The sequence below is a fragment of the Centropristis striata genome, chromosome 17, assembly GCF_030273125.1.
Source record: "Centropristis striata isolate RG_2023a ecotype Rhode Island chromosome 17, C.striata_1.0, whole genome shotgun sequence".
NCBI lineage: Eukaryota > Metazoa > Chordata > Actinopteri > Perciformes > Serranidae > Centropristis > Centropristis striata.
The window spans coordinates 23,287,689-23,310,637 of record NC_081533.1 but is presented as its reverse complement, the minus strand read 5'-3'; the positions used below and the strand labels follow the sequence as shown (position 1 = coordinate 23,310,637).

Sequence of the window (22,949 nt, the reverse complement as noted above, 5' to 3'; positions counted from 1 at the left end):
TTCACCGAACACACCTGGCTGCTTCCTGCTTTTGTCTGCAAAGTCAAAAAGTTGTATGTAAAGGTTATGAAAAGGTTAAGGGAATACAAAGATCGTATGAAGACAAAGAAGGAGAAGGAGATAGATGGAAAGAAAGCAACAGCATATCAAGCAATGTGAAGATGAGGAAAGAAGCGAAGAGGAAGACAGGAAGCGATAATTAAACAGAGGAAGGATAGATGTGGAGGAGTGGGAGGAGATAGAGAGGGCAAGATGACTTAACTGGGTTACACCGCCTGTTCAGGAATACTCCACCCTCAGTCTCCAACACACACCACAATTTCACAGTGAGGTAAATCCCCCAGCATTCCCCCCATATGTGCTGTCATAGCCCTCCCACTCCTGCAACTCGTATATGTGTGTGCGTGTGTGTGTGTGTGTGTGTGTGTGTGTGTGTGTGTGTGTGTCACCACTTTTCTCTGACATTCCTGTGCAGAGTGGAGAGGCAGTGAGCGCGGCTGCAGAGACAGAACCGCAAATGCAACTCAGAACTTCATTAGAAAAAGTTTGACTTTTAAAAAAAGCCTTTTTCCTTTCAGGTTGCAGCTTGTTTCTCCATCTATTACCTCGTTGCGGTGTTTCCTCACTAGGAAATTCCAATTTTGGGAATTCTGCCTGCAAGTCAGCTGGGAAGTGTTACATTTTAACAAGGGATTCCTGGAGAAGCATCCTCTTGTATCCAGTCCCAGTTTCCTCCTGTTCTCCTCTCCATCTGCCTCCCTGGTGAAGGACTTTAAACTTTGGACTGTGGAGTTTTGGAATACTTTAGAGAGGCAAAAAAAGAACAAGGGCATAGTGTTGCAACAGCACACAAAGAGGTGAGTCAACATTCAAAGAAAAATGATGACATTGTTCATATAAGAGGTTGAATGCACTTTTTATAAGCGGCTGTCAAAACTTGTTTGTGTGTTTGAGTTAATTTTGGTTAAGTGGTTGTGTTGATAGTGAGCACTTATAAAGCCTGTCTTGCCATGTACATTAAAGTGAGAGAGCTGTATTGTTAATGGTGCATAAAGTGGAGTGTGTTGCACAATCTGTCCTGAGTCTCAGTGGGGTTACTGTTGTTTGTTCTGCTGATCCCCTGCTAGATCTAAGTCGTGTGTCTGAGAAAGAGAGAGAAAAAAGAAAAGAACTGAGGAACAAAGAGGGGGTGTAAATCGTCCGTTGCACATTGATCTTAAAGAGATGACTGCATGAAAGAGAAAAGGAAAGGGAAAAGTAGACTAGAGAGAGAGAGTTTAACCTGTTCTGGTTTTATCATCAAACAGCAAGGACAGACAATGGGAGCCAATGATGCACACATTCAGATGTTCAAATGTTTCAAGCACATGCTTGAATAAATGCAGACAGATGTTTCATGCATGTACGCAAAGAAAGGATGTCAAACTAACTCATGGTCTCTTTCTCTCTCACACTTTCTCAATCACACACAAAGAAAGCGATTTAAACAAACACTGCTTTGTTTTATTGCAGTCATCTGTTTTGTTTGCTCTTGGCTCAAATCAGATCTAATGATTCCCAGTGCTGCAATACAATACACACACACACACACACACACACACACACACACAATTTACTCTTTCTCACTTTTCCATGTTTTCTGGTTGAAAAGTTGTCCACACCACAGCCTTACAGCATTCACATATTTGGTGTTTAGCAGATATTCCGATTCATAAACCAACACCATTCCCATGTAACCGGTCCACTGCAGCCAGTCATTGGCCTCTGAACAGTTATAGTAGCTGGGAGCGAGAAGTTCAAGTGCACTGGGACATTTGGGGTGTGTCTTCTTCACTTCCCCTCCTTGGCTGAAGAAAATCTTTAGTGGGTCAAAATTGCTCCCTCTTCACTTGTGCACAAGTTAAATATTTTTACTTTCACCTTTATTTTAAAAGCGTTGAAGCTGAGTTTTCCTAATGAATTGCTTTATGCATTATGTTGGCACTGGTGGAAAATACTTTATACAATGAGTCATATTACTTTAAGTACATTTTGCCTATAATACTTACATATGTTTAAATAAGGTTTAAAATGCATGACTTTTACTTGCAGTGGAGTGTTTTTACAGTGTGGTATTATGGATCTGGATACTTCTTCAACCACTGCGTGTTGTTTTTCTGCAGACCCTGGCTCCTGTAAAGATGGCTGACGTGATGCAGCCAGACCCCAACAGCCTGCAGATACCCGGTGAGACACACATACAGTACTGTACAGTCCAAACACATTCTTCATTATAATGGCAACCAGTCAAAATGACTCACTCCTCTCTCTCGTTATCTTTTGGAGTGTGAACACGCTGATCTTTCCATGTCCCTCTCCCACTTGGGAAACTTACTTACAGATTCCAGTGACATTCCAGTCATTCCAGCTCTTTAAAAATATCCAGTATTGTTTGTATGTTAGCATCAGCAGTTGATAACAGTTCAATATATGATAAGAGAGTAGCTGTACATTAGGTGTTTTTCCAGTGCTGATACATGTTTATAATGACAATAATCCATGAATTCATAGGTGATGATTTATCAGCCCCTTCGTCGCCTGCTACAGCTCGAAATGACTGCAGCATCACACCCCTCACACCCTCGCCCTCACCGGTAAATATGCACACACACACACACACACACACACACACACACACTACTACTACACACCCATTCCCCCTTTCTACTTATTTTCTTTATATAGAGCTCTTAAACACAACCTGTAAACCCACATCCACTTCTCACTGTTATTAGTGGTTTATAATAACACTTACACTACGGGTTTAAAGTGAAGTGTTGACTTAAAGCAAGTGCCTAATAAAGACTACAATCTGCGGAGAGGAGAGGAGAGGAGAGGAGAAAAAAATAGTAGAGGGAAACCAGCGTTACTAAAATGTAAGATTTTGACCCACCCATTCTTCCTTTCCAGACAGAAATGATAGCTCATTCACTCTGTCCTATTTGTAGATGGCTACAAATTATGAGGATTTTTTCCTTCTGTGTTGAACTACAGCCGAATTAGCTTGCTAGCACGGATGGTATACTGAACTAGCCTACCAAGGAAGTGTCAGGAGTCAGAGACATGTACCAGCCAGGAAGAGACTCAAAATGTAAAATATACTACACATAAAGACACAAAAATGACATGGAAACCAATACAGCTGCAATGAGACACAAAGGGACCACAAAGAGATTCATGATGACTATAACAATAAGCAAATCAAGCACAAAGAGACACAAAATGAGCACAAAGACTCAAAATGACTACAAAGAAACATAAAAAGACTACAAATAGACACAAAATACAAAAAAACTTTGACCTGATGGTGTGTTCCACCCAAGTTCATCACCAAATTTTTTACAATTAATCCTGAGGGAAACGTGAATGTCTGTGCCACGTTTAAAGGCAATCTATCCAATATTAGGATTGATCAGTGATCAGTACAACTCACACAAACCTCCTTTTCTCTCCTTCAGAGGGTGGAGGCCAGACCCAGGATGTCCTGTCCATTCTCTGTTGTCGTTGCCATAGACTTTGGGACGACCTCCAGCGGCTATGCGTTCAGCTTCACACAGGACTCAGAAGCCATACACATGATGAAGTAAGAGTCTGTGTGTATTATTTCTGATTTAATTGAGTTCTATTACTTTCTACCCTTTACGTCTTTTTTTCCTTAATCCATGCAGGCGCTGGGAGGGCGGCGACCCCGGAGTAGCCAATCAAAAGAGCCCGACGTGTCTGCTGCTGACTCCTGATTTGCGGTTCCACAGTTTTGGGTTTGCGGCCCGGGACTTCTACCATGACCTGGACCCAGAGGAGGCCCGACACTGGCTCTACTTCGATAAGTTCAAGATGAAGATTCACAGCACAAGTGTAAGAGAGATCAGGAAAATCAGACTAGAAAGGTGGAAGATAGCAGTAATCTCACACAATACATCCAGAGTTAAAAAGAGAAGATTTTACACAACTAGATTGAGTTGCATTGTGGGAAGAGTAGGAACCAGTATTCTTGGAGCTGGCTTATTTAAGGCTTTAAGCATCAAAGAAGATGACTTGTTTTTTGTTATTTAAATGAACAACAACAATACAACAAGGCATATTACATAAAATAAGAAGGCACTAAGGATCAAAGTAGAGTCTGTAGCATCCAAAGACATAAATCTGAAGTGTACACTCACACTTATTACCTACAGCAGTACTTATTTATAGTACAGTACTTATGTACTTAATTTATCACATAACCATACATCATATACAACACCATCAACAAAAAATACTACTACTACTACCACTAATAATAATAATAATAATAATAATAATAATAATAATAATTATACATAAATAAATACATTTTATATATATAAATTTAAAAATTACACATGTATTTCAACTAGTTATCAATACAACCATTCACATCCATACTGCTATTTTCAAGGAAATTGTAGCAAATCCTCCATATTTAACAAAACTCATCAAGCCTATTTTTTGTTATATAACCTATAGTTTCCCCTTTGTTTGCTGCAGGACCTCACCATGGAGACAGAGCTGGAGGCGGTCAACGGTCGGACTGTCAGGGCCATCGAGGTGTTTGCTCACGCCCTGCGCTTCTTCAGGGAACATGCTCTAAAGGTGCACTTTAAAGCCCCAGTCTATGATCGCAGTATGGTGCCTCATGGTGGACATGTTCATACACTACTTATATGAGTGTGACTTATTCAGATTTGTGTTAAACTTCACTTTGCAAACCAAGGTGCAGAGATTACTTTAATTCAGTTCATAAAGTGCTTTGGTTTGATTGAAATTGAGCTTGATTTTGAGTGATTTACTAAAAGAGTGTTTCCATGGTTCTGTTTTAGGAGGTGAAGGACCAGTCGTCATCAGTGCTGGAGGGAGAGGAGATCAGATGGGTAATCACCGTCCCCGCTGTGTGGAGACAACCTGCCAAACAGTTCATGAGAGAGGCTGCATACCTGGTAGGAACAAAAACTAAATGAAAGTTTACTGTTGTATTGTTGATAGTTGTTATCTAAGCCTATGAGAGTTTATATCTGGATCTATCCATCCACACATGTATCAGGCTGTTCTCATTCATTATTCGTACAGTACATGCAGCTCTGCCTAAGGAGGAAGTCAGATGATGAGGGAAAATGTGTAAAGTGAAGCCATAATTGGCTGTTGGTATCACACATACACGTCACAGTTCCAGGTTGTATGACTCATTTTCAAAATCTGTGTATTTAGCTGGTTCAACAGGCTAAACTCTAGATACACACACGTGCGCACACACAAAGGTTGATGTCAGACTATGTGAGTGTGTGTGTGTGTGTGTGTGTGTGTGTGTGTTTGTGGAAGGAAGAACAACAAGGAGATGGAAAGAACGGCAGCGTATAAAGCATGAGATAAAGGCTGTCTGATTAATGTTCCCATGAAAGTTTTCGCTTACTACACACACACACACACACACACACACAGACTCACACATAGAGATCATCATGCTACACTTTTGCCCCTGTCCCTCATGTGTATCTTCCCACCTATACATTGTGTGTCACCATAACTTATAGGAAGTGTGCGTATATGGACAAGAATGCAAGGGGTCCCATCATGAGAATGGACCATGTGTGTTTGTGAATATGTGTGTGTGTGTGTGTGTGTGTGTGTGTGTGTGTGTGTGTGTGTGTGTGTGTGTGTGTGTGTGTGTGTGTGTGTGTGTGTATGCACTAATACAGTTCATACGCAATATAGCCCATGGGAAAGACTGTCCAACCTTTAACTTTTAATGTCATGCTTTTCTCATTTTGTTATCTCTCTGTTCAATTCACATTTTTACACACACACACACACACACACATATTTGTTTGCCATGATCTCTCATCTGCCCTTCACTCAACCGGTTGCATACATAAATAGTCTCATGCATGCGTACTTTCAAATGCACACTGACATATACACACCCTGTGCTGGCTCCCGGCTTGAAGCCGTCGGGGTGTGTGTGCTTCCTGCTGGTGATGATGTCATCACGAGTGAACAATGAGGGAGACCGGCGTACAAACACAGGAAGTGGTGTCCAGACCCCCGCCCTGCACACACACACACACACACACACACACACACACACACTCACACACACACACACACATACACAATTCCAACCACTCTACTTTACACCCAATACATCAAGGCTAATGCTTATACTCCAACTCTCCTCCTAATGGCACCCACTGGATGTATACACAAGCCAAAGCTGCATTTACATGCATGCCAAAAAGCAAGATTTTCTTTCTCTTATTAAGCGCCTGAGCTATTTCAATGCAATAAAGATCGCTCCAGGTCAGGATAATAAAATTCTTCTCCCTCTTCCTCTCTGTCTGTCTTCTCTCCTCCAGGCTGGTCTGGTGTCTCCTGACTGTCCTGAGCAGCTCCTCATTGCTCTGGAACCTGAAGCTGCGTCCATTTACTGCCGTAAGCTCCGCCTCCACCAGGTGCTAGACCTGAGCTTGCAGCCAATCACAAATGGCTTTGATCCGGAGGGGTCCAGGCCCTTCGACTCCAGCTTCAGACAAGGTAGTAAAGAGAGAATGTGTTTTGTGTGTGTCTCCTTGTGGATTTGGTCATTAGCATAAGCATGAAACCACACTGTGTTACTGGAAATGTTGTTGTTGGATTTCACTTGGGGATTGTGGTTTATGCAAAGGACAAACTGAGTTTGTGTGTGTGTGTAAGAAAGAGATCTGACTTTAGATACCGCTTGTGGTTTTTCCTCAGATGACTTTGCAGTTGTGTATGTGTCTGTGGGGAGGTTGCACATGCTCACACACTGTATGACTTTGGACAGGCCATTTGTGTCATGTAGAGCAGACAAATTACTTTTTATATGAAAACATTTTTTCTACATTATGAAGTATTCTGTATCTTATATGTATTTTGTGGCAAGAGGGGTTTTTAATCAAGTGGGAGATGTTATTTTGGGCATCCAAGACTTTCTGCATAGACAATATCAGGTGAATGGCAGTGAGAGAACAGTATGGGCTTGAAACTCTGCTGGTTGAATCCTTAATGGAAAAGATTATAAGATCTGTTATAACATATCTGGTTCAAAGTCAAATATGCAAAGCTTTGCACATAAGAACATACAGGGAGAGCTATGAATCCAATGGTGCAATAAAATTGTGTTGCATGTGCAACTAAAGGAGAGAAAAAATAATAATCCAGAAGGTACAGAGAAATGTATGCCTTGATTTGAAGTTGGGTTTCAGTATTGACTTTCACTTGATCCGGTTGCTATTGAGGGAAAGATCTGGCAAGTCAGATGCTAAACGCTAAATGCTCTATTCTGCATGTTGGCCATCAGATCAGTGCCCTATTAAGCTTGAAAATAATTAGAGTGAACCCAAAAAGTGTAGTTGCAGGCTATAAATCCAAAACAAAGAGCAGAAAGATGCTAAAACACTAGCCTGGAAACTAAATTAATCTGTAGAGTTTATTTGTATTTGTATTAGTCTCTCATTCAGACTCATTTCCAACCAAGTTCAATAGGGTGACTGCCTTCCAGTGCACCTCACAAAACTTGGCTCAAACTTTCAAACTAGGCAGCACTGATCTAATATGATTCAAGATTCTGTCACAATGTTGCCTATTTCTCACCTCAAATATTTCAGAAACATATTTTATACTATCTACCATTCATTTTAGAAAGTTAGTCGCTCGACCACCATGTTTGTCCTTTTTGCAAACGGACCAGGGACCGGTACCTCAGGAATTTCTTTTAGAACAACACTATGGTCTCAATCACTAGTAAAAAATCTTCTTCAAGACAACTTCTTCATGTTAATAGTTCAAATAATGGAAGAAAATAGAAGATAAAGAATTGTATGATTTGGGGCGTGGCTACCTTTCAGTTTATTTAAATGTTTTGCTGATTAAAAATGTCTTGTTCAGCATTTGGTTGGACTAATAGACACTCCAGGATGTTCAGTTTTCTTAGGTAAGTAACGTACATTTTGTTTTTGTTTTTTGCCAAAATGAACATCCGAGTTAATGCTCCAGTTAATGCTAACATGAATTAGCAGCAGCTTCTCTCAGTCAGGTTGAGGTGTAGAGAGGCCTGTAGACAGTGTCGTCAGATCCCTCTCGTTCCTCCACAGTCCAAATATGGTCTGTTTCCTGTTTCCATAAAAAAGATGGCGACACAAGATGGCGACGAGTGTAACGATGAACTCGATGCTTCCAACAGGCAGTCCACAAACCAATGGGTGACGTCATGACCACTACGTCCATTATTTATACGTCTATGTGCATCATACGCATTGTTGCTCAGACTAGTTGGGGGTCATGTTTCATTGCTGTGACTGGTTGTAGGTCTATTCAGAGGCATTTTTGTCTGCACCCATTGATGATGCACTTTGGAAATCAAAACTGAATGGAGAGATTTCAAACTTATACACATTAAGGAAGTCTGTTGATGCCAGGCTACTGAAACACTCTATAGAGCTCAGCACAGCTTTAAAGAAAACCTGACTTACACTGGATTTACAGTGGAGATAAACACTTCTTCTAAACAAATCTGTTTACTTTTTAACCAGTTTCTGGATTCAAAAGCTTATATGAGTGTGAAACTTTTCAAAATAAAAGGACAAAAGTTGAATCATGATTCTTGTCTACTTTAAAGCTGCATTTAAAACTTTTGTGTTTGCACCAGCTACAAGAAAATGCTAAAAAAGCACAGCGAGGGAACAAAGAGTGAAAAAGAAGACTGATGCATAATTCAGAAAACGAACATGCTGTTCAAAATCCCCTGCACAGGCCCACTTATACATATGCAGTCAGTGACACACACACACACACACACACACACAAAGAGCACTCACACACCCAGCGACGCACACTAAACACAGGATATTGTAATTGGAACAAGGTGCAGTGAGACTATGATCTCACCCCCTCCTAGCCTGTCATTCTCCTTCTCCTTCACTCACATTCATTTTTCTTTCTTTCCCCTCTGTCTTTCTAGCATTTCCTCCCCCTCTGACTTTCTTTTGCCAGTCGTTTTAACTTTGCAAGGACACAAACAGACATAAACGTATTTGGACACACACACAGTGACACACACACTTGGCATCACGGTCATGGTTTTTACTATCTTTAGCATTTATTCCACCTCATTTCGTCTCCAAAGATAGCACAGGGGAGTCATTACACACACACACACACACACACACACACACACACACACACACACACACACACAAACACACACACATACATATTCTTTTCTGCTGTTTCATGTAAATGGTTTCCAGACTTGCAGTTCATTCTTCACCCCCCATACACGTACACACACACACACACACACACACACACACACACACACACACACACACACACACATACACACATACATTACCTCCTGCGTCACCCAAAGCCTTAAAACAACTGTGTGAGTATTTGCTTTCAAGACACTGTAGTCACTGTTCTTTCTTTCTTTCTTTCTCTCTTTCTTTCTTTCTTTCTTTCTTTCTTTCTTTCTTTCTTATTCTGCCACAAATCTCCATTACTTTTTCTTATTCCAGTTATCATGGTGTGCAGTACTCATGGGGTAAGAGGTGACCTAGTAAAAACATGACACTGTAGTCATTAGTCGGGTTTCCATCAACAGATTTCCATGCACATTCTCAAGATATTGCATGAGAAAAGCTTGATGGAAACAGAGAAATTTTCAATGTACGGTTTCCCAGAATAAGTTCTGACATTGCAAAACATTTAACTCCTGTAGCTGTAACGAGCTGATATGTAAGACCAATTAATTATTAGTTGCCAAATTGAATCTAATTCCTGAAGTCTTCTCTTCATTTTCTCTCGTGGGTGGACAAAGTTCTCTGATTAGCAACCTCTTTTTTGTAGTTTCTTCTCTTCTTCTTCTACTGTTTACAGATAAGCCTACAGCAATACAATACATCTTCTGACCAATGTATGTTTATGCAGCAGCTTTTAATTAGCTCTACACCAGTTGATGAAATCGTCTCGTATTCGACATTTCAAAATTTCGGTTCAAAATTTGTTTCGACTTTAAATGAAACACGGCTTCAATTGCTCTCTTTCTTTTCTTTCTTTCTTTCTTTCTTTCTTTCTTTCTTTCTTTCTTTCTTTCTTTCTTTTTTTGTATTCTGACACAAATCTCCATTACCTTTCTTTTATTCCGGTTATTATGGTGTGAAGTACTCATGAGGTGACCTAGTAAAAACACTTTTTACCTCAATTATACAACACTTCAGTTCAGACTTATACACACACACACACACACACACACACACACACACACACACACACACAGACTTTTACATCAGGACCCCAACCCTGTCAAACAGTTTGTGTAATTCAAACTGAGAGACAAAAATATTATCCTTTCTTCTAACATCCTCCTTTCTTTGATCTGCAGTTATTTCTCACCTTGAAGCAATTATTTCTCATTTCATGGGTTCACTTGCATGTATGTAGGCTTATAAGTGTATCTGCCCTGTCAAACAGGCTGTCAGGTGTTATGTAGCTGATGTTTGAGTTTGTTCTGTTTTTGTTGGCCTCCATCTGTTCTCTTAACCTGCCAGTCATGTTGAGTTGAAATGTGAGAGCGTTTCCAACAAACTTTGGTCATGCAAAAACATTATGATTCTCGTTCTGTGTGTTTTTCTTGTTCTACTTTATTTGAAATATTTTATGCTATTCACTAGGTCAATGTCATGACCTCATGAGTTATAAAACTCATCTAAACCTCATTATATGTAGTATACTTTAAAAATGTTCCTCCTCATGAGGTGGAAAGTGTATGTTTTTGCTTGAACCAGTTTGCATTAAACACAAGCTAAAGTGAACTAGCAGTATGTTTATACAGAAAGACTGAGGAATGATTGAATGCTGGTAAAGCAGTGCAAGTTGGTGAAAGGTGGTGATGACTCCTGGGGTCAGCAGCTGGGAGAGTCCATAAAAATTCTTATTTCTTATTTAGAAAAAGGGGGGCCAAGAGAGCAATATTTCAAGGGGGGTCAAGAACCCCTACTCGTGCCCCTGGGAGCCAGAAATCTTTGTTATGCCCCTGGAGAACTGCATACTATAGTTTGTGGTGTTTTTAAACTTTTTTTTTTGCTGAACAGCTGGCGGCTGATGTTTAACCACTATCTTTTGCCTTACTGTGACTTTTTTCAAAAAAGGAATTTCAAACAATTGCATGTGCAGCAACAGAGACCACATTGAAATATCAAATGTATAAAAAAACTGAAATATGTTTTATGTTTTTTCGTTGCAGCGAGGGAGCAGCTGAGACGATCCAGACACAGCAGGACCTTCCTGGTGGAGAGTGGAACTGGAGAGCTGTGGTCGGAGCTACAGACTGGTAAGGCTGTGTGTGTGTGTGTGTGTGTGTGTGTGTGTGTGTGTGTGTGTGTGTGTGTGTGTGTGCGTGTGTGTGTGTCAGACAGACAGACCCCACATGTCGGAGATATTGATGATTTTGACTTTTAACCCCAGCTGCCTGACTACGAGAAGCAGACACATCTACTTTCTAACCCTCAGTTTTATTGACTGTGAGCTTCAACAGTTCAATGTTCAATATGTGCTTTATTTGGGGACTGAGATTTTGAGAATAAAGTCTTTAAAAAGTCTACATTTTATAAGAATAAGGTCATAATTTTTAAAAAGTCATGATTTTATAAGATGAAGATGATTTTTTGTAAGTATTTTCTAATTGGTGGGGCAAAAATGTTACATCAGTCCTTTTCAAAGAGTAATGTTCATCTGCAAACCCTTTCATTAAAAAAATATTATTATTAAATGAGAATGAACATTAAAGCATCTACCAATGTCACAAAAACATGCATCCAATTATTATCAGTAGTCTTGTAATGATCACAGTATGTCTGGTCTTTGTGTGGCAATGTACTTAGTCCATTTCGACCACATTCCTATACATTTCTGTGGTTGCACTTTTATAGAAATTGTTAGTCTTGTCATTATGTACATTTCATAGATAATCTTGAATCAGTCTTCCAATATCAGAGCGTTAGGCTGAAACAATTTCCTAGTTAAGACTTTTTTTGCTATACCAACAATATTCTGATCAAATATTTGTCTGCTGTGGTCTAATGGTCGCAGTTTCAAACACATGGTTAAGGTTGTGAAGTCTAGATGAGCCATAGAATTAGATATTATTAATCCCATTAGCCCCAATGGTCCAGGTAATTTCATGCACATACATTAAGTTAAACTTTTTTGGCTTTATTTGCCACTGAGCTACTGGAGTAGGCTATAAAAATGAACGGGGCGCAGCCTTCAATACTGAAATAAACTGCTACCGATGGGGTCGTTTTTTGAGACCGGAGTCAAATTTAAAACCCCCAGTTTCCAGATTTGATGATAAAATCCTTCCAAGGGGCAATGAAACGCACCCCAGTCCTCCGGTTTTAGTCGCAGCCTTTTCTCTCTGTTGAGCCATGACAGCAATCTGAGGAGCCACGCGCCCCCGCTGACCCTTTCTGCTCCCTTTCCTGTCCCCACACACACTCACACAGGAAGGACCTTGCCCATGGGGCTCTCTCCATCTGCACTGTAAATAAACCAGAGAAACCCTGTTTTATTCCTCCTCTTCTAGAATTTTCTTTCCTCTCCTTCTGTCCTACAGTTTTCATTTTTGTTGCACGCACTTTTTCTTTTTCTCACTCACTCATCTCGTTTTTAGGGTGTGGTCAGCTAAAGTCGGCCAAAACCAGCTCTTATCACTCAGGATATCATAAACACAGCAATCATGGATGCCTGGAGTTTGTTTATGTTAGAGTCCGCTGGTTGAAGAGTTTCAGAAGGGAAAAAACACACACACACACACACACACACACACACACACACACACACAGTGGGCATGACATTTGAACATTCCACAAAAATGAAGACACATCATCATCCACAATCTCCTCCTACAAACTAAGGAGAAACATCATGTTCTTACAGTGCTGTGTGAAGCATTTCCTGGCCCTAAAATCACACAGATAACAAATAACATGACATACAGGGTCTTTTTTTAATCATGAATTTCTATCCCAAAATAATGCGATACTAAGATTGTAAAAATAACAGGAATGAGTCCTCACTTGTGAATTTGGGAAATTTTACGTGTCCTTGAAAAGGTGGTTGCTAACAAGCAGCTAAATATGACTACATTGGTTGTCGGGGACATTAAACATCATCACTAGTCCGCCTTACAGCCTCTAGTTTTTTTTTTAGTGCTCTTGCAAACTCTTGTAGGTTGTAGTTCCAGTTAATAAACAATTTATTAGGTTACGGATTCACTAGCTTGTCAAAACTGCTGGTTAGCTTGTCAGAGAAAGTCTGAAGCTAACAGCTGTGATGTTTAAATCATGTGACCGTGTTGTAGCTCACTATAGCATAACGTTAGCTTTTTACTTCCGTCAGCTGCGTTAATGCTTCAAACATCATAAAAGTGGTGTTAATTTGTGCAGATTATCATGCTGTACAAAACACTAAACATCAGAAACTTGTGTTTGCCACAGAGCTTTTATTTTAACATAATACCTTGGTATCTTAAAATACTGTTAGAGTTAGTGTCTTTTAAAAAGCCTCTTGCCCCCTTGCAAAGTCGGCAAACTAGTTAATATTTCAAGATAGGTAAGTCGTTATTTTGAGAAAGTTTCTCAATATTTTGAGAAAGTTTCTCATTATTTTGGGATACTTAGTCATTATTTCAACACATTTTCTTTTTATAGCAACTTTTTGGAACTTTTGTAAATGGGTGTAGATAGACTCCCATATGGATGTTTCCAGGACACTTTTGCAGGAATTAAAACTGTGCATATTTGTGCTCTCTTTGTGTAGGTGACAGGTATATTGTTGCAGATTGTGGTGGAGGGACAGTTGACCTGACAGTCCATCAGATTGAGCAGCCACAGGGAACGCTTAAAGAGCTCTACAAGGCTTCAGGTATGAACTTTCACAATCTGCTGAAAAACATAAAATAATGACTGTATACTGTTTCTAAGAGCTGTAGTATTCTTCCAGGTGGTCCGTACGGTGCTGTCGGAGTAGACCTGGCCTTCGAAGCCATGTTGTGCCAGATCTTCGGTGAGGACTTCATCCAAAGCTTCAAAGCTAAACGGCCAGCAGCCTGGGTGGACCTCACTATCGCGTTCGAGGCAAGGAAACGGACAGCGGCGCCAGGCAGGGCCAACGCCCTCAACATCTCCCTGCCTTTCTCTTTCATCGACTACTACAAGAGACACAGGGGCCAGAGTGTGGAGGCCGCACTGAGGAGGAGCAAGTGAGTGTGGGCTGGGAGAGGTGTGTGTGTGTGCAATGGTGGAATGTAGCTAAGTAACGGATCTGAATACTTCTTCATTCACTGTGTGAACAATGAGGCAAAGTAGGTGAGTGTGTAACCGATTAAACAATGGATTCCTTTAGTGTAGCTGTCACATTAAACATGCCAACTCTCTCCTCTCTGTGTGTCAGTATGAACATAGTGAAGTGGTCATCCCAGGGGATGCTGCGGCTGACACAGGAAGCCATGAACGAGCTCTTCCAGCCCACCATCGTCAATATTGTCAAACACATTGGTGAGAAACACGCAAACACTAGTGCGCACATTACACAAGTTGTTGCTCATGCCCTCCACTGTGAGTTTTGGAATTGATTTTAAGATTTTATTGCTTGTTTTTAAAGCCATCAATGGTCAGGCTCCTTCTTTGCTTACTCCCTATGAGCCTGATCGCTGCCTGAGATCCTCCAGCAGGTCCCTACTAATGGTTTCTAAATCCCGACCGGTCACAAAAGGCGGCCGAGCCTTTGCTGTTCAGTCCCCGAGCTGTGGAACTCCAAACTCAGTGTCTTCTTTTAAATCTCTCCTTAAAACTCACTTTTAATCTATTGCCTTTTCTTGACCTTCTATTTATTTTTGTTATATTTATAATAATAATTGTTTTTATTATGTATTTTTGTATGTCAAGCACCTTGTAGCCTTGTTTCGAAGGCGCTATACAAATTAAAGTTATTATTATTGCATCGTTAACTACCAGAAAATGATATAGTACCGTAGAATCAGTACCGTCCAGTATTGTGAAGAAAAAGTGCAGGGAAATGTTCTTAAAAAGAGTAGAAACCTGGCTTTTGTTTGATCACCCTAAGAAAAAGTGGCTGAAAATTTTTTACAGATCTTCCCTGTTTTTCTCCACCTGACAGAGGAGCTGATGGCAAAGCCAGAGGTGCGTGGTGTGCGTTTCCTCTTCCTGGTCGGCGGTTTTGCAGAGTCACCCATGCTGCAGAAAGCAGTCCAGAGAGCACTGGGGCGGACATGCCGCATCATCATCCCCCATGATGTAGGACTGACCATACTGAAGGGTGCCGTGCTCTTCGGGCTGGATCCCACTGTGGTGAGCATGCAGACACACCTGTTCCTAACAGATTAGGTCTTTGGCTCGTTCTAACTATCTCTCTCTTGTAGGTCAGAGTGCGTCGATGCCCACTGATCTACGGCGTTGGCGTCCTGAACCGGTTCGTAGAGGGGCGCCACCCTCGTGAAAAACTACTCATCAAGGACGGTCGCGAGTGGTGCACCGACATCCTCGACCGCTTCGTCTGCGTCGACCAGTCAGTGGCTCTGGGCGAGGTCGTGAGGCGGAGCTACACGCCTGCTCGTCTGGGCCAGAGAAAGATCATCATCAACATCTACTGCAGTGCGACGGACGACGTCACGTACATATCCGACCCTGGAGTCAGGAAGTGCGGGACGATAACTTTGGACCTACCAGAACCAGTACTGGGAGCGGTGGGAGGAGCAGCAGGAGCAGGAGGAGGAGGAGGAGGCCCAGAGAGAAGAGAGATCAGAGCGACAATGCAGTTTGGAGACACGGAGATCAAAGTCACAGCTGTTGACGTCATGTCTAACCGCACCGTCCGGGCTTCCATAGACTTCCTGTCCAACTGAGGAGGAGCAGGAAGTGGAGACGAGGATTGGAAAACAGAAGAAAAAAATATGGATTCTTGGGATGACAAAAAAAAAACGGTACTTTGGGAGTGGGCGACATGGTTTTTTTTGGACTTTGCATTCTAAGAAGAAACTCACATCCTGTAATTCAGACATTTAGACTTTACATCCACTCACCAGAGTAGAAAAAGTGCCAGCATCTCAAGTATAGGGTGAAGCGCCCTCTACCGTATGTATAAGAAAAGTGGAGTTTTTTAATCTCACACCAAATAATGCTGTCACAGGCATTTCCTGTCCAGAAAATATTCAGAGGAACACTTGTATGAACTCTGTAAAAGCTAATGCAAGCTGGTGTCTGAGTACACATCCCTGCTGCACGGAAACCTACAAATACAACCTGTCTGAGGTGTATTTGAACTTTGGCATTATACTACCTAGAGTGAAACTCACTCATCTTTATTACTAATTATAAAGACTGTTGCCTTTTCCCTCATATAATGAATTAAACAGGGATATCTCACAGGTTCTGGTCTTATACCTCATTTAACGTTCACTCTACATATATGAAATATTGATACAACTACCTGGACTGCAGCTTTGTTTCTCTAATGTTACTGTGATTGTGCGTGCCCTAGTGGTGAAAAGACTGAACTACAAGCTGAAAATCATATGGGACCTTAAAAGCACCTGGGATGCAACAAACATCCCTGAGTAGGAAGGACTGTGGCATTATTGCAGACTCTTCATGTTCTAATCACATTCAGGTGTAGGGTTTTATATCTGTAGTGTTTAACACTTCAGGCTATTTTTCTCTTTGAGAATCAAAAAAAGAGCTGTATCTGTGCAAGTTTCAAGGTTTTTTTCCACTATTTGTACACAAAAATGGGAAATTCAATCCAACCTGATCCACTGGGAGCCCCATAATTTAAGCAGAAATCAAGCTTTCAACTCAAAATCCACTTACAAGCCTTTCCAGTTGCTCTCAATCACATCTCTTGGCCTTTCTCAGCAGACAAAGTGTAATCAGTAGTCTTAAAATGTGACTTACAAGTTCCATACAAAAAGCTACAAAAGAAATTCCGCTAACTGAGGAAGACAGCCATGAAAAAAAATCTAGGAGAGAAGCTCTTTTTTGTTGTCAAGGGGCTGTATTTTTCTAAATATAAGTGAGCTCCTGCAGGGGTCTTATATTTCCCACCTTAAAGGTTAAGTGTGTGAGATTTTGAACATTAATATAGTAGCAAATAACTATTTGCTTTATAAAGATATAGTAATGGTGTCCTGATAAAATGAAGTCACGCTCCCTTTGTGCATTGTAATCTGAGCTGTCACTACCTGATCTACACCGTGAACCCAATCTGTTCAGGCTCTATCTTATGACCAATGGGCTTTCCTGACCCCAACCACTGGAGGTCAGTGTCTGATGTCAACCATGTACACACATGTAGAACAAATCAGGTTGTTGGTACAGATCAGGCAGCAACCCAAACTTCTCTGTTCATTGTTTTGGCCTGAGGTGTGTCTGGTTGATCTGAATGTCATTTATAGAACCTTTAGACAGAATGTCTTGTCACGTCTTGATGTTTTGTATGCTGTAATAATAAACTGTACACATGTTTAAGTAAACAGATTAAGAATCACTGTACCATGTTCAACATGCCGACCCTACTGCAAGTTATTCTCCGTTCCATTTTCAACCAACTGTGTAGATTACAAACTGATACAAAGCATCATCCATCACTATCCTAATTTATACTGTTTCTTCTACTTTTCCTATTTACAGACTACTAATACACTCTCAGCAAACTTTTGTTGGAAATATCCACTTTGAACAATTATATAAAATAACACACCAATAGTCAACAGTTAGATTTCAGCTGTGAATTTATTGATTAGAATGGTCCAATAAATAGTTTCACACAGCCTCACCAATGAATGGTTCAGAACTGCTTAACATCCTATCAGTGCTTTACTTCCCATGTTACATGTCACAAAACCAGATTAGAAATGATGGAACGGCTGCTTCAGGTCAGAGGAAAAGCTGACTTTGAGAGAACAGGAGTGTTTGGCTCAAAACCAAGGGGGATTTATGTCTTTCTTCTTGTATTTCAATATCATTGCTCAGTAAAATGGCTACACACGGAAAAATGCAGTGCTTGACATGTTAAACAGACATTACCAAGTGAAAGCTACAGTAAGAAAAAACTTCAGGTGACAAAGAAAACACAAGAAATGTCAGCTATGTTTGACAAAGTAAACTGAAATTGCTGGATGAACTTTACATTTCCCCCCTTTTATTTGTTCCACTACACCTGCCATTTGCAATGTGACTGCGCCTAATTTGACCTAGAATTCAAATCCAAATGCAGGTGAAACATGCCAAGCTACACATGTGTGACTGTAACCTGACCGGTACTGAAAACAGTCCTCGCTCTGCATTTGGATTTTAACACCAGTTTAAAATGGGCTGTTGTTGCTTCTCTCAGTGAGCATGGGGTCTCCCACGCCCTCTGCCCCTGCCACCGCCAGGAGGGCCGTCCATACTGCTGCGTGGGTTCTTGATCGTCTCATCCACTGACAGGATGAGGCAGGCTGCCTCCGACGCCGCCGTCAGAGCGTTGATCCGCACGATGGACGGCTCCCAGACGCACGCCACGAAGTTGTCTGCGATGTCCTCGTTGTTGATATCTACACCGTACCACATACCGCCCTGCAGGGAGACGACAGAATCACTGTATCACTTCTAAAACTAAAAGCCATTCGTTATTCATAGTGTTGGGGAGAATAAGTTAAGCACATGCATATCTTCTACTACCTGTGCGTGTTTGGCGCGCAGTTTGTTCAGGATGTTGGTGGCGTCAAAGCCGGCGTTGTCACACAGCTGTCTGGGGATGATCTCCAGGGCCTTGGCGTATGCTCCGATCAGCAGCTGCTGTTTTCCCGGGATGGTCCTGGAATAATCCCGCAGGTACTTGGACAGCTCCATCTCGATGGCTCCTCCACCCGCTACAATGGAGTCACTCTGGAAAATTGAGTTGGGTGCAGTTAGTTTAATGCTGTCACAGATGGGCTGACAATTCAGACTGAATTAGGGTCCTGGATCAAAATCAATCAAACAAATCTGAATCCAATTTTAATCTCAGACTCCTGAATCCCTATAGCAACTCAATACAACCGGTCTTATAGGTGGAATGAACCGAAACAGTTTATAAATGTCTTTGCACATAGACACGTGCTGTGTTGACTGACCTTGATGGCTCTGCGTACGATCATGATGGCATCGTGCAGTGATCGCTCAGTCTCCTCTGTGAACTGTTCGGCTCCGCCCCTCAGGATGATGGTGCATGTCTTCGCCTTCGGACAGCCCTTGAAGAAGTTATACCTACAGACACAATCAGGATGAGTGTGAACTTTCATCGAGGATCACGATCACGTTTACTCTGAAGAGGACGGACAGAAGATTTCAACTTGCCTCTCTCCTCCAAGCTGGACCTCCTCGAAGAGTTCACACTGACCGAGGACATTGTCTGTCATGGCGTTTACTGAGGTCTGGATGGAGCCTCCGCAGGCCTGGAGGACACATTACACACAATTAGAGATATAGGTTAGCAACACACAGGTGGATTCAAACAACATAGAAGGTATTCCATTCATCCAATTTTTAATAATATAGATACAGGGTTAAAGGACATTCAGCATCTGTCTTACTATCATGGTCCTCCTCAGATCCTCCTCCTGCACCCTGCCAGCGCAGAACAGGTCTCTGTCAGCGAAGTACTGGGTGGCCACATCACCGATGGGCAACTTGGACAAAACCACCTTGGCTCCTGACCGGTAGATCTTCTCCAGTTTGTCGTACAGGATGTCCCACTCTGCGTCCACAATGGCCTGGTATTCCTGCATAAAAAGGGGGAAAGAAGGTTGAAAAGGTTAGCGAGATACATTTTACAACATTTCCAAGCACTTATATCACATTCTGATGCAGTGCTGTGGTCTCCATACCGCAACGGATTTCACGCGGACCTCTGCGTTATCCTTCTCAGCCTTCAGCTCCAGCTCCACATTGAGCAAAGCAATCTTTGGGTTGTCGTAGCGTTTAGGCTGCATCTCAAACCCAGCGTAAGAGAAGGTCTTCTTGAACGCAACCCCAGAGATCAACTGGGTATCCTGTGAAATTGCAAATAAAAAATAGGTTGAATGGCTTTGCTGGATTTGAAATTTAAAAAAAAATTGCAAATAAAAAATAAAAGAGGAATGAGACTCAAATTGAGTAAATCAAAATTTTAAACTTTTAAGCTCTGTTTTCAATTTCTTGACCTTAATTTTCCAAAGCTAACACCTAAACTTCTTTTTCTAACCGCTGCTGTCATATGTTCTATAAAAAGGCGGCGTCTTCCCTTTGAGCAATTTGGGCAAGTTTTGTTTAAGTGTGGGTAAGAGTAAAAGATGCAAACCTCAAGGCCTCCTCCCTGGACTTTCTTGATGCCAATATTCTTCAGCGACAGCAGCTCGTCCAGAGACATGACAGCGTCCACCACCAATTTGGAGAAGAATTCCTTCTGACCAGCAATGAGCTTAGAGTTCATGGCTGTGGCTGCACACTTCTCCAGCAGCTGCCTCTGCTCCCTGAGAAGAGATGGAGTGGTGAGGAAGTGCATTTTAACCTTGATAGTCGGATAGATCCAACCATGGAAAGAACTTGTTGCGGTGAAAGTGAGCACTTACTGCTTGTCGTTTTTCTTGACAGAGACGGCGATCTCCTTGATCTTGTTGACGGCGAGGTTGGTGGCGGTGCGGAAGGATCTGATGATGGTCTGAGGGTGGAGACCTTCCTCCACGTACGACTTAAGCTGCTTCAGGAACTCAGCAGCCAGGAGTGTGACGGAGGTGGTGCCGTCCCCAACCTGAGGATGGTACAAAGGATTGACTAAATTATAAAAACCTATTGTATGATGTTCTAACGCAGACATCGTTCTGTGTGTTGGTGTTTCAACAGGCCTCAAGTCTTAACACACTTCTCACCTCAGCATCCTGGGAGCGAGCGATGTCCACCAGGGTCTTGGCTGCAGGGTGAACCACATCCAGCAGTTTCAGGATGGTGGCTCCATCATTGGAGATGGTGGCCTTACCTGGAAAACAATCAATTACATTTTTGTTGAGGCTCAATTCATCCTGTAATCCATTACTTCCATCTCTGTCTACCCATCTCTTCTCACCTCTGCTATCCACCATCAGTTTGTCCATCCCCCTGGGCCCCAGGGTGGTCCTGACAGCCTCAGCAATCACCTGGAAAAGACACACCAGTAGGTTTTTATACATACTTAGTTAACGCACATAAAAGCCACACAAAACCAAGGGGAAAAAAAGCTGTTTTTCTGACCTGGCAGGCATTGATGTTACTGACAAGCTGGGGAACGCCTTGAGACGTGTCTGTCCCCTCCTTCAGCAGGATAACCGGTGTGGGCTAATGAAAGAGAAAGGGATAAGGAAGAGAAGAGTAGTCAATGAAAGAAAAAAAAAAGGAAAACATGAAGGAATTAATCTGAAACAATTAAGATGCTAATCCCCAACTATTGAATTCAAATAAGTATAGTAAAATAGTGCATCCTGGACCAGTTATCGAAAAAAATTAATACTGTTATTACACCTTTGAAACCATGTTTGATGTACATCACAACAGAATAAATTGATGGCAACAGTATAACACGTACATAAAGTACAAAAGTTTAAAAAAAAAATACCATTGTCCAAATAATTATCATTTAAAAAACTATGGCTGAGCAACAGTTATCAATGTGATGATACAGGTATGATAATGATGTGTCATCTTGCAATTTTCTGTTAACGCAAACTGTAATTAAAGATCAAATGAAATCACTTTATGTACAAAAGTAAAACATATGCATCATGCTTTATGCTTTGAAACATTGTGGTTCGCTAATAGTTTCCATATTGCAATGCCACAATATCTAATAAGATTCGATATTGTGATTTTAAATTCAGCCGTACCACTCAGCTTGAGCACAAACAGTATTTAACTTATTGTAATGTGACTTTACCATTTAAGGACAAAATCTAAACCTGTAAAACACACAGGCTATGGCTGGTACTGCTGCAGGGTGTGATGCTTTTGTTACTCATGAGACACGCTGTGCAACACTGTCAAAAGCCGGATGTCTGTTTACAGTCTGCTAATAATACTTATCATCATAGTAGCCAGGCTATATGTCATAACACCAAATTTTGTTTATTTTATTCACGTTTTTTTTTTTAAATCGTTGATTAGCAGATTGCTGCTACTGACTGTGATCACCTGTGTCTGATCTTTCTTTTTTTTGCATCAGTCATGGCTACCAAATCCCTGGACAAATACTCAAGTGAAGTATCCAGTTACTCCAGAAATACATTATAATATAAACCATTTAAATAAAGTTCTGGGCAGTTAACTAAACGTGTTCCTCTGCAGCCACTCATACAAAGAGGCTAAACACACAGCAGCTAACTTGCTAATAGCTAAGTGACAAAGCTGCAGTGACAGACGCTTTTAAAACCGAACAACAGACCGATTAAAACTGACGTTGTCCTAATACCAAGTTATAACGGGAACCAGCGAGACATAGTCCCATCTTTAATCAACAATAGCTAATGCTAACATGATAGTTAGCGTCCCTCGTATACGCCCATTGACACCGGGTAGCCTACGAGGCTAACGGTCTGGCTAAAAATAAAACCCTTTTAAAATCATTTTCAGTAAATAATTGCTTCCAGGGGCCGCCAAAAGGCAGACATCTACACTGAGGATAGTCCAGATGAAGATGTTTGCTGAGAAATGTAAGGATGGACACGGATTAGACGTTTGAGTTTTGTCATGAATGCTAACTCACTCACCATCATCTTTGCAGTTCCTTCGAGAAGCTTTCCACCGGCATCCAATCCCACAATGCTTTTCGAA

General features: G+C 41.4%; 2 protein-coding genes across 2 annotated transcripts; one reads left to right on the top strand and one right to left on the bottom strand.

The window, feature by feature from the left end:
* The first annotated feature begins 443 nt into the window (after window positions 1–443).
* hspa12b (heat shock protein 12B) lies at window positions 444–18,111 on the top strand. The gene is made up of 14 exons (XM_059354906.1): window positions 444–857; window positions 2,163–2,226; window positions 2,551–2,633; window positions 3,498–3,622; window positions 3,708–3,894; window positions 4,546–4,650; window positions 4,878–4,994; window positions 6,408–6,585; window positions 11,318–11,404; window positions 13,894–13,998; window positions 14,077–14,335; window positions 14,527–14,630; window positions 15,253–15,443; window positions 15,515–18,111. The coding sequence occupies exons 2-14, from the start codon at window positions 2,181–2,183 to the stop codon at window positions 15,995–15,997; spliced, it is 2,070 nt and encodes a 689-aa protein (XP_059210889.1). The 5' UTR covers window positions 444–857; window positions 2,163–2,180; the 3' UTR covers window positions 15,998–18,111.
* On the bottom strand, window positions 17,864–22,949 carry cct7 (chaperonin containing TCP1, subunit 7 (eta)). The gene is made up of 12 exons (XM_059354907.1): window positions 22,886–22,949; window positions 21,378–21,461; window positions 21,214–21,283; window positions 21,020–21,126; window positions 20,723–20,901; window positions 20,452–20,623; window positions 20,000–20,164; window positions 19,706–19,894; window positions 19,470–19,567; window positions 19,247–19,379; window positions 18,813–19,019; window positions 17,864–18,707 (listed from the first exon to the last, which is right to left on the bottom strand). Exons 1-12 carry the CDS (start codon window positions 22,889–22,891, stop codon window positions 18,480–18,482), a joined length of 1,638 nt encoding a protein of 545 aa, XP_059210890.1. The 5' UTR covers window positions 22,892–22,949; the 3' UTR covers window positions 17,864–18,479.

Excerpts from the sequence above, each read along its gene's own strand:
- hspa12b (XM_059354906.1), top strand. The coding sequence starts at position 2,181 with ATGGCTGACGTGATGCAGCCAGACCCCAACAGCCTGCAGATACCCG. Across the intron at positions 11,405-13,893 it reads GTGGTCGGAGCTACAGACTG|GTGACAGGTATATTGTTGCA; the intron begins GTAAGGCTGTGT and ends CTCTTTGTGTAG. Across the intron at positions 14,631-15,252 it reads CAATATTGTCAAACACATTG|AGGAGCTGATGGCAAAGCCA; the intron begins GTGAGAAACACG and ends TCCACCTGACAG.
- cct7 (XM_059354907.1), bottom strand. Across the intron at positions 21,127-21,213 it reads ACTGATGGTGGATAGCAGAG|GTAAGGCCACCATCTCCAAT; the intron begins GTGAGAAGAGAT and ends ATTGTTTTCCAG. Across the intron at positions 19,895-19,999 it reads TCCGCGTGAAATCCGTTGCG|GAATACCAGGCCATTGTGGA; the intron begins GTATGGAGACCA and ends CTTTTTATGCAG.